Consider the following 17794-nt stretch of genomic DNA (forward strand, 5'->3'; position numbering starts at 1 on the left):
GCATAAGAAGAAATGGTTGACCTAAAAACTATCAATTGGTGCCACTCTAGGGCCTTGGATGTCACACCGATGCTGATATCAACGGAAAAAAACTGCAACCAGAATTATCCATTATATAGTGAAGAAGCATTATGAAACTAGTAAGTTCTTCAAATCTTAAAAGCCGACTGCATCTGACGTAGTGTATGTTAAAGTATTCAAAACTGTGTGTTCTCAGTGTTGTGAGAATACGTCTCGCTAACAAGTCTTTTCAAACTGCAGAAGCGTAACTCTGAAACTCTTTTCGAACTATGAGGGGTTTTTTCGTCATCTGAGTGGTAGTGGCAAAGATGCCACATGTCACTTGATCATTTCATATGTCTCTTGATCACTTTCACAGCACTTCCTTTTTCTTTTCTTTTCTTTGCCTTGTTTGGCAGCTCATGTTAAAATGGCAGATGACATGGCAAATGGCTGCGTTGCATTAACGTCTGCAGTAGAGGCACGATGAAAACAACGCCCACACCCCATATGCACATAGAATTTTATGCCACAGTGTAAAACTGATCAATCCTAGGTGTTGAGATGTGGTGTTTTTAATCAGCCCTAAGTGGCAGCATGGCACTCAGGCATCTGTTTCTGCACTATTATTAACAAGCCATGCTCTGCCGCTGCCATGGCGACTGGTGGATGCTTCAGATGTGATGTTAACTACAAATTAGAGGCCTTTTTTTTTTCAGACCATCGCAAGCTGTCACAGCTTAAATTTAGAAATTAATAATTGTTTACTCAGTTGCTGTGTCTTTGGATGGCATGCTTACTGCCTTGCTAGTTTGTGTTGTTGCTGTTTCTATACAGAGATGTCAGAGTGACAACCTAGTGTTTAAATCAGCTCTTACTAATGCTGCTTTTTTCTCTCTGGAGTCTTTTTGTTTAAAGATTGACTCTTCAATATGTTTGGGGGGATTATCTAAGGAAACTAAAGCAGTGAATGAAGCATTTCATCACGTAAAAGTCCATTTTGAATATGATGGATATAAAAACAGTCTTGTTTTTAAACAACACTTTGACTTGTTTTTTTTATATAACAGAAAACTGTTTTAGCATGATTGTTTATTTGGCTCCTTTCTTTTTCTCCCTTTCCTTTATTCTGTCATGGGAAGGGAAGAGAGGCAAGTTTGCTGTTTGCAGTTATCCTCCCCTCCACTGTACATCATTACACCAGCCTGTAAAGTTTTCATAGTATGGCCTGTGGTTACAAAATACTTACTGGCTTTACTGGTTACACATCTTTTTTTTTTCTGGTAAAACTGAGTTTTTTCTTATAAAATTGAGTGTGTAAATGATAAAATAAGAAGTAATTACTGTCTGTGGTGAGGCCGTAGGTTTTGGGGCAGAGGTCACAGTAATGCTTTGGTTACTTTAACAAAAAAGTATTTAGTCAGCCACCGATTGTGCAAGTTCCCCCACTTAAAATGATGACAGAGGTCAGTAATTTGCACCAGAGGTACACTTCAACTGTGAGAGACAGAATGTGAAAAAAAAATCCATGAATTCACATGGTAGGATTTGTAAAGAATTTATTCGTAAATCAGGGTGGAAAATAAGTCTTTGGTCACCTCAAACAAGGAAAATCTCTGGCTCTCACAGACCTGTAACGTCCTCTGTAAGACGCTTTTCTGTCCCCCACTCGTTACCTGTATGAATGGCACCTGTTTGAACTCATCATCTGTATAAAAGACACCTGTCCACAGCCTCAAACAGTCAGACTCCAAACTCCGCCATGGCCAAGACCAAAGAGCTTTCGAAGGACACCAGGAAAAGTATTGTAGACCTGCACCAGACTGGGAAGAGTGAATCTACAATAGGCAAGCAGCTTGGTGTGAAAAAATCAACTGTGGGAGCAATCATCAGAAAATGGAAGACATACAAGACCACTGATAATCTCCCTCGATCTGGGGCTCCACGCAAGATCTCATCCCGTGGGGTCAAAATGATCATGAGAACGGTGAGCAAAGATCACAGAACCACACGGGGGGACCTGGTGAATGACCTGCAGAGAGCTGGGACCAAAGTAACAAAGGTCACCATCAGTAACACACTACAACGGCAGGGAATCAAATCCCGCAGTGCCAGACGTGTTCCGCTGCTGAAGCCAGTGCATGTCCAGGCCCGTCTGAAGTTTGCCAGAGAGCACATGGATGATACAGCAGAGGATTGGGAGAATGTCATGTGGTCAGATGAAACCAAAGTAGAACTTTTTGGTATAAACTCAACTCGTCGTGTTTGGAGGAAGAAGAATACTGAGTTGCATCCCAAGAACACCATACCTACTGTGAAGCATGGGGGTGGAAACATCATGCTATGGGGCTGTTTTTCTGCCAAGGGGACAGGACGACTGATCCGTGTTAAGGACAGAATGAATGGGGCCATGTATCGTGAGATTTTGAGCCAAAACCTCCTTCCATCAGTGAGAACTTTGAAGATGAAACGAGGCTGGGTCTTCCAACATGACAATGATCCAAAACACACCGCCCGGGCAACAAAGGAGTGGCTCCGTAAGAAGCATTTGAAAGTCCTGGAGTGGCCTAGCCAGTCTCCAGACCTCAACCCCATAGAAAATCTGTGGCGGGAGTTGAAAGTCCGTGTTGCTCGGCGACAGCCCCAAAACATCACTGCTCTCGAGAAGATCTGCATGGAGGAATGGGCCAAAATACCAGCTACTGTGTGTGCAAACCTGGTAAAGACCTATAGTAAACGTTTGACCTCTGTTATTGCCAACAAAGGTTATGTTACAAAGTATTGAGTTGTATTTTTGTTATTGACCAAATACTTATTTTCCACCCTGATTTACGAATAAATTCTTTACAAATCCTACCATGTGAATTCATGGATTTTTTTTTTCACATTCTGTCTCTCACAGTTGAAGTGTACCTCTGGTGCAAATTACTGACCTCTGTCATCATTTTAAGTGGGGGAACTTGCACAATCGGTGGCTGACTAAATACTTTTTTGCCCCACTGTAGGTTTTCATTTACAGCCAAGTAGGTTAGATAACTTTTTCCCCTTAATAAATAATATCATTTTTTAAAAGCTGCATTTTTATTTGCTTGGGTTATCTTTGTCTAATATTAAAATATGTTTGAACATCTGAAATATGACAAATGCAAAAAAGAAATCAGGAAGCGGGCAAATACTTTTTGTTTACAGTTCACTTTTCTCTGCCATGTAGTTAACTTTTGTATCTTTTACAGAGCAAAATATTAGTAGATGATAATGTGATGAGCAACTTAAAGCTCCAACTATGAATGCGTGTAAATGTCAGACACTTAAGCTTAGAAAAAAGTGCTTGTGTGAATGGGTGAATGAGGCATGTTGTATAAAGTGCTTTGAGTGCTCCGGTAGTGTAGAAAAGCGCTATATAAGAACCAGTGCATTTAACCTTTTCAGGGCTCATATAAGATCGTATCTCTAAGTTACTGGTTTATTTTACTCTTTGGTTATAAAATCTGTCTGCCTCACACTCATAGAATGAATCATCTCTTTATCAGTTTAGCAGTATAAACCCAAAATAACAACACAAATGTGTTGCCTAAAAGTAGAAAGAAAAGTTTCCTAGTTTTCCCCAGTTTTGGGTGGAAGAACTACCGTGTGCAAAACCCTGACCTAAATCTTGTATCTTTGGGACAAATGCAACCTAGTCTGCCAAACAGACCTTATCACTTACTATAACAATTTCTCCTGTGGTGCCAAAAAATACCCTTAGTATCATTCTGATCACATTTACCTGCATGCATTTGTTTGGCTAGAAAACCACTCAAACAGTTGAGCATCTGGAATAGATCCTGTATCTAGCAAAAACAGGAAGTGGAGTTATTTTATTAGAAACTATGTTTAATCCACTTACCATGTGTTTAACCCTCCCATATGGAAAAGAAATAGAAAAAACTAATAAAAGACTTGCATCAGATGTGGCCTACTTCATGTAGTGAATCATATAAGGCTTATATGATTTACTCATGAAAGTGGCCACTTTCATATATTGTTTTAGTAATTATCCAAAACATACAAGTTTCATTTATATGATTTTTCAAGGGATCTTATATCTGTCTTCACTTTTGTATGCTTTTCATACAAGCTTCACACAAGACCGATACAAACCTTATAAGATTTATATGTATCTTTTCCATATGGGCTGTCATGCATGAATTATGACAACCTCGATCAGCATTGTTTTCTTAAGTATTTTTATTCATCTTTAGGCATAAAAAAAATTACAATGAGACATGTCATACATCTATAGTAACATTGAAGGACCAGTGGGTGGCCGGGTATGGAGTGACACATCACTGTCCAGTGTAGTGGTTTATGTGCAAGTATACCATCAACACTGACACAAATACAAGAATACAGCCTTTGAATAGCTGTCCACTGTAGTAACCACTATGTGTGAAAGGGCTAATGTCTCTTAAAATGTTTGATGACTAAAACTGAATTAGGAAAGTAAAGTTGGCCTGTTAAAAGTAGATGTGAGCCAAGGTCACTACTGTGACTGCTGGTTCTTTGTAAAGCGATTAAGTGTTTTAACAAAAAACCCACAGGTGCTGTTGTGAAAACTTTAACGACTCACTAACACAGGTTTCTTCAGCTAACTGAAGAGAATCAAGGCTGTGTAGTAGTCCAGTGAACAAAGGTTGTTTCGCTAAGTCGACCTCTGCTGTTGATAGCTACATGAAGTTGGAGAGAAAAGTGCATCCAGCCTCAAATCATATGCTGATGCGCTGAGGTCAGTTTTTCTGTTCAACAGAGGAAGATGAGGCAGATATGTAAGATGCCAGAAAAAAATGACATGGTAATGCCGTATGTCTGTGAAGGTTCTCAGTCATCCAGGTCATCGTAGTCAAAGGAGCTTGCAAAGAAAAGCATCTGGACTTCTTTAAGTTGCTTGAAAACGTCTTCAAGCAACTTAAAGAGTCCAGACGGTTTTCTTTGCAAGCTCCTTTGACATGGTAATGCCTTGTATTTGTGACCTTGAGGGGAGAATCAGGCGATATTTCAAATGTTCCTTTTCAGTTTCTTGATGCTGGAAACTGCAAAATGAAAACACAGGCTGACAATTCTTCCACAATTAATGTCGAATGATTTCTTGACGCCGTATTCATTCAAGTTGCCTGTGAATAAATTCTGTTAATTAAATGAAAAAAAGAGACTAAAAGGCATCAAATCATTCAAGGAAGCATGACTGAATGATATATATAAATATATATGTGTGTGTGTGTGTGTGTATGTGTGTATATATGTGTGTGTGTGTGTGTGTGTGTGTGTGTGTGTGTGTGTGTGTGTGTATGTATATATACATATTAGGGGTGCAACGATACACAAAATTCACGGTTCGGTTCGGTTCGATACTTTGATATCACGGTTCGATATTTTTTCGATACAAAAAAAATGTTCATGCCTTTTTAATTTGTCATTTATTAAAATTATAAATATATATTTTAACTCAAAAGTACAGTTTTTAAATTTAACCCTAACCCTTGTGCGTGTTTTTTATTTTGACAGCGAATGCGCACCAGCGGACCACTTATGTGCAGCCCCGGTTATATAGCTCGTCATATTGCAGCCACAGAAATTCTTTTGTCCATGAAAGCATAAAGCTGCACTTTCTTTTTGCCTTATAGTCTGATTTGTCATAACTTTTCCGTTTTGTGGTAAGCTTTTCTTTGGCTGTCACTTCTTCACCCTGACCTGTCTTATTTGGCTCAGCAGAACTGAAATATAAATCCTGCTGCTTTTACACACGCACTCACATAAGCTCAGCGATTCTCTGCGCGATCAACCTCTCACATGTTTAAGCTGCGGGAGATTTCACTTGTCATGTTTGCATAGTAAGCTAACGATTAATAAGACGATGTCAGAGGAATTGGTGCACAAATTATGTGCTGTCGCTCTCTATACACAGTTCGCACGATTGCAAAGTGAAAGCAAAAAAACAAGCGCAAATTCAAACGCGATTTCAATATGTCACATATTGACAGTGGCTCACCGATGCCAATGACATAATTACCCAGCTACATTTCCGAAAGAATGCAAAAGCATTGACATATATTTTTCCTTCCTACAATAGCCCGACGGGCAGGGAAGAGATAGATTTTGGTAGCCCGACTGAAAAAATCGCTAGCCCCAGGACGTCGGGCTAGCGATTTTGCGAGCCCTGTATCTGATTGAGGAATCACTCATCTTTGGAAAAGAGAGTTTATTACAGAGAAATGTCTCTTTCCAAAATAAAAGCTATACTATCCGCTTCTTCTGGGCTATATTCTCAGCAGCATAAGGAGAATCATGTGCTAACAGCTGTCTAAATGACTCGGCTAAAGTTAGTAGCATGCTTCTTGTTTTTGTCTTTGCACTAGGATGATGTCGGCATAAATGTGCAGTCATATTCGTTGTGTTCCCACTAGTGCTTTCAGGTTAATCTCGTTGAAATGACCTTAACGCCGCAACACGGCAAATCTCCGGCCGTTAACGAGCTAACTGCGCTAACACACTAGCTCCCACCCATGTAATTGAGCATTGCGTGGCACATCCAACATACTGTTTTACTTTAGTCCATGACTCGCTTACCTTCAGGGTCATACGTCACATGAAAACCAAAATAATTCCAAACGCCAGATCTGAATGAGGGTGGGGGAGGTCCATGTTGCAAGGAGAGCTTAACTTCTGTCTTGCTAGCTTGCCCTGCGCTCTTCCTTCTGACTATGCTGTCTGTGTTGAGCGCTCAGTGGATCTGCACTCGACAGTGCAGCCTAGGCGGAGTAGTCGAACGCAGATTCACTGAGCGCTCAACACAGACAGCATCGTCAGAAGGAAAATTGATAAAATAAATTACAAATGTTGTATTGTTCGATACATATGCGTACCGAACCGAAAGCACTGTATCGAACGGTTCAATATCGATACGAATATCGTTGCACCCCTAATACATATATACATATACATATACATATATACACACATACACACACAAGGGGTGTGTGTGTATGTGTGTATATATGTATATATATGTATATAATATGTGTGTGTGTTTGTTTGTATATGTGTGTGTTTATGTATTATTACCAGAATTGTGGTTAGCCTTGGAAAGTTGGCAGACAAAAACAAAAATGTGAATCCTTTTTCTCTGTCTATATTTGGGGAATAATTTTGTTGTCATATTTTTAACATCAAAAAGATGATCAAGTGATGTGACGTTACCAACAGTCCTTTAAGTAATTAATCTCTGGCCCTCTTTCACAGCATGTCCTTTGTCCTATCTCCCTACTTTAACCCCAAACCGGTCGAGGCAGATGGCTGTTTTTCCTTCCCACTGATGCCAAAGTGCTTGCTCACAGGGTGACATCTGATTGTTGGATTTTTCTTTTTATATTATTTTAAAGTCTTGTAAGGATGTTACAGTATAGACTACATTGAGGTTTTCTGAAAATTGATTCTTCTAGATGTTTATGTACATTGTAGGTTTTGCTTTTTGTATGAGTGTACATATAAATAATATTTCCATTCCATTATTTCCTCTACTTTTTGCCACATATATCCTCCTCAACTTTCACCTCATACTTACTTTGCAACTCTATAAAGCTACAGTCAAAAAGGTTTATAAAATATAAATGATAATTGACTGGCTGATCTCCCACTTAATATTATCCTCTTGTGCAACTCCTTTTCACTGCATTGTAAATATTCTGCATTTAAAAAACAACAACAACAATCATTTAAAGAAAGCCACACCAAAGTTCTTATCCAGTGGACAAATTCATGATAAACAAACCATATTTTAAAATAAAATAAATTCCCCCCTCGCCCTGTGGATGGTCTCTATCTTTCAAGCTACAAGCCCAGAGTCCTGGGATGTAGAGGAAGAGGCTGCTATGAAAGCTGCAACCACCAAGTATCCTGAGACTGTACACTAAGCGGAAGGAGGCCCGACACTTTTGAGTTGTAGTATCACAGTCCAGGATGAGACGATGAATATCTACGTGTACATGAGGAAGATGACCACGACCGACTACTTGCTCGGGCATACATGGAACGCCATAACCAAGTGGCCGGCATAGTATATAGAAACATCTGTGCCGAATTTGGCCTGGAAGTCCCAAGGTCAAATTGGGAGATACTAGTAACACTAGTAATACTAGTCACAGGGTTCACTATTATACTACTGGGAATGAGTACAGACACAAAGAACTGATCTAAAATGAGCAGAAATCAATGTATTAAAACCAAAAGAACACTCTGTGATTGCATTATCTGTTTTTCTGATATAATTTCGTTTCATCTGCATCTGTTCCAGGCTTTTTCATGTTGGCCAGAGTTGATGGCTGAACATGCTGAGAAGTTTCTGTCTCTGTACAGAGCCGACATGGAGGCAGCTCTTCAGGTCCAGTCGATCGATTCCTGGAATAGCTTCCCACTATTTCAGCTCTTCAACAATTTTCTACGAACAGACCGTAGGTCTTGGTTTTTCTGAACACGTTTTTTAAGGCCTTCTCTAAAGCTCAGGACTGCTTTGAGCTGATTGCTAAAGCTCATTACAGGAAATGATGTCAAATGCCTGTTTTCCACTAAGCAGTGCTGCTGCCAGACCTGTTCTGCCTTGGTACACTAAGGGAACAAGCCCACATTTCAACAAGTTCCAAAAGTAGTGGTGGTGGCAGATAGAATGTGTGAGCAGCACCTAGTAATCATTGGTAAATTTATCTAAAGCAACCAACAAAGCATGATGCTTCTCTGTTATACTTCATTTGCTGTTTTCATATTGGCACTTAGTTCCCTCTTCACAACAAACTTAGTTCTGCATGTTAAATAAGGGTTGTTTTGCACTGTGACTGGTGCAAAGCTACTCTAGCACCGTCTAAGAGCAAACAAGTAGAGCAAGACATGAGAGGAACAGATCCAGTTTAATAATACTTTCTAATTTTTTTGCTTTGTCAAGATTCCTAAAGAATAAGTTGCAGCTAATGGGAAGTTTATTAATACCCAAGTTATGTGAATGTAGGTTTCATGTCAAAGTCCCAACAATGGAAAAAGAAAACTCCCTAAAAGGGGAACCTGGAGAATTCAAATTATGACAAACATAAATGTTGCACTTTTATTCCTGAGATTTTGTTAACATTTTCTACCGCAATGAACTGTACTTCACTGTAAATATTGAATTCTCTTCCTTGATAAACTTTCTTTCACTGTAAATATTTCATTTGACTGCTGGAGAAAAAATCTAATTGGCTCATTGTGTTTCTCCTTTCAAACCCTCCCTCAGCTGTGGGGCTTTGTCTTCAAGCCAGCAGAGATTTGGCAAGATGCAATATTTAACATGGTGGATGCCAAAATACCTCAAATACAGTAACAGACAGGCAGGCAGATAGACAGCCCAAGGGCGGTGTTGAGAATAAAGACTCAGTGTTTCATTATGCATAGAAACCACAAATCTCTTTTCTGTGGCTCATATCTTGCATTCTTTCTAATTACCATCTTCTGTTTGTACCATAATTATTCCAAGTGTCACAACATTAGCCAACTTGATTTGGAGTGTAACGAGGCAATAGAAAAAGATGAAACAGAGTATGAGCGAAATCATAGTTTTCACTGTTTGCACAAATGAGGTCTTCCTTCTTATAATTATGCTTGAAGTGAGAGGTAAGGGATTGGTTTGATTAGTTTTAGTCCCAATCACTGAAAACGCTGCAGCTCACAAACAAAAGAGGGAAAAAACGATTTGATGGACAAGAGTGTTTATTTATGAATCGCTTTCTCAAAGCTTCACAAAAATATAATATGTCGTTGTTTTTAATCATTCACATCATTGTTTTTTTGGACAACAAATCCTCTGCAATACTCACTGGTCGGCTGATTTCTAAGTATTTTCTTCAGCGTGTGTATTATCTCTCGGTTGCAGATTATTTAAATGCTCACTTGATTGTCATATGTGACAAGCTTTCGTGAGGGAGGTGGATTCTACTCTCTAGTGGGCAAAAAGGCTAGTGTTCATCATGATGGAGCAGAGTGAGAGGAATTAAAACTAATGAAGTCCTGGGAGACCAGCTTGCTTGCTTCTCACCAACACCTTATCTTTGTCTCTCCTCACTGTGGACTGTCGACTGTCTGCAGGGATTTATCTGTCTTTCCAAAACCCACCATTACAGTTTGAATGGGGGATAATGGAGTGATAATAGGAACACCTGTGGACACAATGACATTTGATAAAAGACGTGTAGACCTTCTAGAGTATACATTTGAATTTAGTGAAGCTTTTTAATTTAAACTTTTAGAATTTATCAAATAGATATTAATTTGGGTAAAATGTCTGTATCAGCTTGTCCAATTAGGAAATGTCACATAAGAAAACAAAAACTCTTAATGTAAAGTTGGAGCCACACTGTTGGCTAAAATATCCCAATGCCAACAGCTCTCCCAGTCTCCATATGAAGACTGGATGTGGCTGCTGTAACACCAGAAAAGCAATGCATGAATGGATTTGTCATATTACAATGGTTGCGTAATAAGTTCTACACTTTTAAACAAGTAGTAATTTAGGTGTCGCTAAAGCTTACACTGAAATTTAAGCGAAGTTAATAAAGGGCAAGAATGAAAAATAGTAGCATACTGTGTGTGAGAGAGAACAATATCAGAAGTAAAATCCATCACGTTTCTTATATCTGAAGTAATAATCTCAACCATAAACAAAATAAATACTCAGTCTTAGCTTAAATTTTTGTGGATTTTTTAATGTTTATTTGTTTGTTTTTATCCCAGAAAACTTGTATTTGACTATTGAATAACCTTTAATCATTTCTGTTTTGTCTTATTCCTTACTTTAATCCAGAAGAGCACATTTTCAGTCGTGAGGACTGGAAACCTGCTAAAAAGCTAAAAACTATTTTGAAGTTTGAAATGAGACTTTGCGGGCTCAATCCATCTAATGACTGTTAATGTGAACAGAAAGTCCACATAGTTATAACATTTTTCTCATCCCCCCCCCAAACAGCTCACTTGTGCAATGGGATGTTCCACAAACACCTCCAAGACCTGTACATCCCACTGGTGGTACGATACATTGATCTAATGGAGTTGGCCATTGCTCAATCAATCCACCGCAGCTTCCAGAAGGAAACCTGGCAGCCTGTCAAGTAAGGCTCACCCATGTAATCCGTCACTATGCTTATAAGCATAAAATACTCCTTGAGTTTCTTCTTTATTATGCAAATGTTTATATTCCTACTGAGCTTTTTACATGAAAAGTGAAAATATCAAACAACAAATATCTTAAATATTTCACTAATACATTAACATGCCCTCGTCAGGTGTTCATGAAATTTTGCTTCTTTGCTACAAATGTGTTTTGTTCTTTACAGTGTTTTAAAGGTGACATGCATTCAGTCTTGCAAATGTTCTCTTGAACCTCTGACCTCCTGCAAACAGTGGTGTTGGAGTATTTGTGCAGATCCAAAAACCTGTTGATAGGCAACTTTTTTACAATGTTTAAAACTAAAAGTGTTTTGTTTGTTTTTTCTCAACCAGAAATTTGGATTTTACTTTTGAGACATGGACTTCTAAATGTGCATTTAGCATCAACTTCATATTTAAATTCTAGGCTGTTATTTCTCTGTGGATTCATGATTCTCAAGTCCGGTGATCTACAAATTCCTTTCTGTATACCTAGTTTGTGAAATTAAGTTATATTAGCCATTATATATAAAGAGTATAAACATGAGATGGTTCCTCCATACTGTGATTACTTCTTTGAATTATTGTTAAACAGTTTACACTTTAATCATAGCAAATTTAAAAGCTTTAGAATGACATTTAAAGTAAAAGCGAAGGAGTGAGTACACGTAAATTTGCCTGGGAGGAACTGTGGCAAAGAAAACAGCTTGAACAGAAGCCTCTGTTTTCTCTCCCATTCTTTATCTGAGTTCTGCTTTTGCTCTATATGATATTTTTTCTTCAGTTTTCCTATGAAAGAAGAAGTATTGTCATTTTACTTGTTTGCTATCAGCAATAATGATTGTTGATGTGTCATCATCGAAACTAAATAATAAGCTAGGATGGAAGTGAACACAAACAGCAAGGACACACTGCCCTCTTTGACAAAAAGCATCTGTAGTGAAAGAAAATGGCATGAATAGAAGTGAGCAGTGACTCTTCTTTATTGTTCTTTGATTTCATCAGATGTTGCCGACAAAACAAGTAGCTGCTATTCTGGTTTGTATTTGTGCTGCGGAAAAGGACGCCTACTTTTACACTCAGTGTTTCTTCTTTCTCTCTTCACCTATTATATCCTTTTGACATTTTCTTTTTTTGCCGTTGATGAACCTTGCACTTACTCTGACCTGGCAGATCATTAACAGACAATCTAGCAAGCTTTCTTCTGCATAAAGTAGCCAGCCTTCCCCCTTAAGCTTCCGCAGATACCAATCTTCTTTGCAACTGCCTGGTTGGGGCCGCTGTATGGCAACACATATGTATGATGGGCAGTGATGGGAATAACACCGTTACTTTTTTCAGTAACGAGTAATCGAACTAATTACTGTTCCTATCGTTACAACGCCGTTACAGTTACTAACAAGAAAACGTGGTCCGTTACTATTTTTCAACAAACAGACGGTTGAAGCTGTGTTCAGCTTACCCAATTCTACTTTTTCTGCATAATCCATCATACAAAATGTAATCAAATGGAAAAGTCTCTTTTTAAAACTTGTTTTATTAGTTTTAATCTTTTAACTTTATGCATCAAGCAAAAATTTAATTATATGCAACATTCTCTGACTTGAAAAAATTAGTTTAACATTTAAACCTATTTTCTGCACATTCCAGCCCATAAAATAAAATATTTTTTGTGTGTTTACACTCAGTCTTTCAAATAGATGCAAGTAAAACACAGCAGAACATAAATAAAGTCAAAGACTAGCGGTCCTGTTGCTCTATTTTCACCTGTAAAGCAGGACTGCGGTAGGCGGAGGTTTACCCTGGTGCAGGTGTGTCGCAGCGGTCAGTTGAAGAATCTGCGAGTTTCTCTGTGAATTTCCCATTACGTCATTGCGCACTCGGTGCTTGTTTGGAAGTTTAGGGGGTTTTTTCGCTGTAAAAAGAAGTTTTCTTCCCACGCACAACGGACGCTAATGTTTTTGTCACTTTTTATGGAATCAAACTCAAAGTAAGGTCAGTACGTCCACGCTTTAAACGCTGCACGCTCATACTCTCTCCCGCACTCGATATATGATCCATTGTTGATCTGCACACAGCTGTTGTCACGAATGTCGCACTTACGTCACTGTCATGAGACACTCTCGCAAAAAATCACGGTTTTAGTAACGCAGCGTTCCTACGGGAAAGTAACGGTAATCTAATTACCGTTTTTGCAATAGTAATCCCTTACTTTACTCGTTACTTGAGAAAAGTAATCAGATTACAGTAACGCGTTACTGCCCATCTCTGATGTTTACTGTCTAAGGACAGCGTAGCAAGCGCTCTCTGCTTATGAGCAACAAATTTTTAAAAAAGCAGGGGAAGTTTTAGAAGTGAGAGAGAGAGAAAGACAGCAGAAAAGAGAGAGAGTGAGTTTTGAGATGTGAGAGATTTGTGACGTTTAGTGTGTTTGGAGTGTGTAGTTAATGTGTTGTCTTGTGTAGTTAGTGTGTAGTGTTGTGGATAGTTTTGTGTTGTGTGTCAGAACAATGAACCTGCTGTCTCCAGGTAGAAAAAGGAGTGATACACCTGCTGCTGTCAGACCTGCAGGTATCAGGCTGTGATGTTCTCCTTTATAGTGGACAGAAATATTTGGAGTGGCACAAATAATTTGTGGCATCTTATTGAATGCAGAAGAGCTGATTGTTCTGTAAATAGTTTGAAATGGTTATTTAAAAAATCAAGGTAAAAGGTAAATGGCTGCAAATAACTTTGTTTGCAAAACTTGTGCATAGGATTTTAAATTGACAATTTATATTTGCATTTGAAGTTATGAAATATGATTCATTAAACATGTTTGCGGTTGTTACAGTAAAAAATATAACTTTTTCTACTCTGATTTTATGTTTTTTGTCTGATTTTAGATCAATTGTGTTAGTACAGTATGTCAAAATGAAAACTTAACTGTAAATTCAAACACGTGAGGTTGTGCTTTAAAGGATGATACCAAACAAGGCAAAGTAAATAGTCTTTAAAGATAAAATGTAGAGGAAACATCAAAAGTAGTTAAAAATGGCCAAATATACCCTGGACCCCAGAGGGTTAAACGTTTTTTTTTTTTTTTTTTTTACTTTACTTTACTTACTTTAGTTACTTTAGTTACTTTACAAGTAATTAATTACTTTTAGAATATTGTAACTCAGTTACTTCTTTGAAGAAGTAACAAGTAACTACAATTAATTACTTTTTCAAAGTAACTTGCCCAACACGATGATGGGTGGATGGGGATCTCAGAGGCTCTGGACTAGTGGTGTGAAAATGTTCTGAATTATCCAAAACTTGCTATCCATCCATTCTCTTCCTCTTAAAAGCCGTGGGGTGTACTCCATGGACAGGTCGACATTCTGTCACAGGACTTGAATTGTGAGCTGTCTGCTTTGTCTATTGCTTTGCTTTAACACAGCCAATCAACATGCTAGTAAATTCTAAATGGAGATGGTACAGAAGGTCCATGTTAAATGCTCCACTGTCTAATTTTAATTGAACACACCAAGATAGCTGATGGTTTATTTTATCGTTTGTGTCAGAAAGCTGTGTTTAAAAGGTTTTAAAATTTAGAAAGTCGCTTAACGTTCTTTTTTGTTTTTAGCAATATTTTGATAAGAAGCTGAAAGCTAATAGTAGCATGCTCATGTTGGAGCCTGACATCATTACGCTAAAGCAATAGAAGGCTGACTGTAGACTGTGACCAGAAAAGTGGAGCAACTGCAGCGTCCCAAACTTACATTCTGTCCAATGACCAACAGAGAGTAGCCATGTGACAAGACACACAGGTGTTCTTTCACCTCAGAGACACAAAAACTTTGCCATTTACTCCTCGTCTCAGAGAGTGAACTTTAGAAGTATGTACTTTTCTTTCTTGTCTGAATGAGCTGGGCTCAGCATGAGTGTGAGGTTTGTGGTTTCAGATAAAACTCTGTCCCTCAGAGAGATTACAGTGATATAGCTAAAGGTCCCTCATGTGTGTTGAGTCTTTATGCTTTGCACTGTGCATGCCTCAGTGTTTTAAGTATCAGTGTAATAACAACACAAACCTTCAATTTTCTGCTGCAGCCTGCAAGGAATGAATCTATGTGATGTAGATTAAGAAAAAAGATTATGTGAGAAAACCTGTATGCTTCTCTTTACCTCAAATTTTTTTTTAATAGTGATTATGTGGCAAAATATGCAGAAAATCAACATGATTGTCCTGATTTTACAGTTTGGATTATATTTGTTCTCCAGTTGGCATTTTATTAGAAATATACTTAAAAAAAATTTCAACATACAGAATATGAGGACTATCTTTAAAGTAGCTGTCCCTATAACCTTTGGCCATTCACTGCAAAAAAAAAAAAAAAAAAATCAAGCCATGACTTGCATTATATATGCACTACATGCCTGACTTAAAAAGAGGGGGACTACAAGTAATTTCATCTGAAAAACTCATGGTGATTATGTCCATCATTTATGATTTGAAAAGTGATGCAGCTGCTAAGCTTAGAAAAACAATGAAGTGCAACTTATAATCCCTAAATAGAAGTGAATGATTTGTCCATTATTTTATCTAATTTACCTCCAGATAAAAATCCGTTATTGACAATGATTCTTTTTAAAATAAACAAACTTCCCTTCAAATGTGGCCTGGAAATAGTGGTTTAATTGAATAAAAGAGGCAAATGTTCACCTTAATTGCAGATACTACCTTCTCTTTCTTTTATGTATATTATGGACTGAATGTGTTTGACTGTGTTGCTACACATAAGATGATGTTTAAGCTTCAGCATGAGCACTAGAAAATGATGAATTAAGACTGTAGTTGTACTGTGGGTTCACCTTCATCTGTGAAATTGCATGTCTAGTCTAGTTTTCTTTAATTATTGCAAAGTATTTGTGTGTGTCTGTCTGTAGAGTCTGCATTAGAGCTGACATTATTGGTGGACATATTGCGTGGTGGGGGGGTCTCAAAATACTGGTTGAGGGTGTGTTTCTTAAAAAGGCTCCTCATTCTTACTCCCCCAGTCTTTCCCACAACATAGACCACAATTTTCCTCTAGCTCACTTTACTTGGCCCTCCCCTATCCGTAAAAAAAGAGAAACTAAAAAGCTGGCACTTCATTAATGAGCACAGACTGGTGAGTGGGATTGTTCTGTTCCCCAGGGAGTATGGCAGAGCACAGTCAGAGACGAGCACCACTAATTAGACATGAGGGGGATAACCACTGAGCATTTAATTGCACTACGGACTCGGCCCAAAGCATGTATTCCTGTGTGCCACTTGTTAAGGTAACAGTCTTTTAAAGGCGAAGTGAGAAAAGTGAGGTTGTGAGAGGTGGTCGTTTTAACCCCCGTCACCTTTGTTCTCTCTGCTCCTCCATCCTCCACCCTCCCCACTCCAGTCTAGCTGGGCACTGAACACTTCTATGTCAGTAAGCATTTACCATGTGTTGCTGTGCAACCTGTGCACAGGGGAGAATGTCGGGAAGTGTCCGCCTGTCTCTGTTTCAGCCTGGCAGTGTGTTGAAGCTGAACAGATCAACACACAAACTAGCAGAACCTATTAAAGAACCACAACAGATGCAGAATACCCAGAGATGCTAAGCTCTTATGATACATGTTACATGAGATATGCATACATGATATCATATGATATACAGTGGTCCCTTGTTTATCGCGGGAGTTGCGTTCTAAAAATAACCCGCGATATGAGAAATCTGTGAAGTAGCCAACTTTATTTTTTCAATTATTATAGATGTTTTAAAGCTATTAAACCCCACACTACACACTATATACTTTTCTCAGACAGGCATGAACATTGGGGAGAAAACTTATAAACATACAATGCAGCACTTCAGAGTCACACTGCTAGCGATAGAAGATTTATGTAAATATAACAAGCTGAACGCATTCTGTGCTGTACAGGAGACATGGCACAAGATTGATTGACAATAGTCTACAGCCAATCAGGATGCAGAACACAATGTGCTGTAAGAAAAAAAAAAAGCATGCAAAATTGCTCAAAAATAAAAATAAGTGAAACAGCGAGACCGCGAAAGGTGAACCGCGTTATAGCGAGGGACCACTGCATTAACAAAAGTATTATTCCACAGGATTTAATATGATGTCGGCCCACCCTTTGCAGTTATAATGGCTTAAACTCTTCTGGGGAGGCCATCCACAGGGTTTAGGAGAGTGTTTATGGGAATTTTTGAGCATTCTTCCAGTAGCACATTTTTGGGCTGGCTCACAGTCGACATTCTAATTCATCCCAAAGGTGTTCTTTCAGGTTAAAGCCAAGCCGGTCAGATTTTTCTACATCAAACACACTCACCTGTGTCTTTATGGACCTTGCTTTGTCCACTTGTCCTGTTGTATTAAGAATTAAGTAAGTAGGTAGCTGCATGCTTATCTGTTTCAAGGTCAGATTTGATAGCTAAGGGTCTCCGTTTTAAGACTCATGGAAATCACCCAAAGAATAAGGACTTCATCCACTAGTGGTCTGTACCACACATTTGTCTGTTCTAGCACTGTGTTGTGTATGTTTTGATGTTGCTGCAGGAGCTGTAAGTAGGGGTCATTCCTTTTCTGAACTTAAGGT

At 38.5% G+C, this 17794-nt stretch overlaps 1 protein-coding gene across 4 annotated transcripts in view; it reads left to right on the forward strand.

Annotated features, from left to right (window-relative positions):
• Positions 1-17794, forward strand: part of cadps2 (Ca++-dependent secretion activator 2) — a 191182-nt gene that overhangs the window by 131183 nt on the left and 42205 nt on the right. For all 4 annotated transcript variants that reach the window (XM_026174892.2, XM_026174893.2, XM_026174894.2 and 1 more), the window contains exons 18-19: positions 8327-8483; positions 11018-11159. In XM_026174892.2, the coding sequence (XP_026030677.2) occupies positions 8327-8483; positions 11018-11159 (299 nt within the window). The remainder of the gene's footprint in view (positions 1-8326; positions 8484-11017; positions 11160-17794) is intronic.

The sequence above is a fragment of the Astatotilapia calliptera genome, chromosome 7 (genome assembly GCF_964374335.1).
Source record: "Astatotilapia calliptera chromosome 7, fAstCal68.1, whole genome shotgun sequence".
Lineage (NCBI taxonomy): Eukaryota > Metazoa > Chordata > Actinopteri > Cichliformes > Cichlidae > Astatotilapia > Astatotilapia calliptera.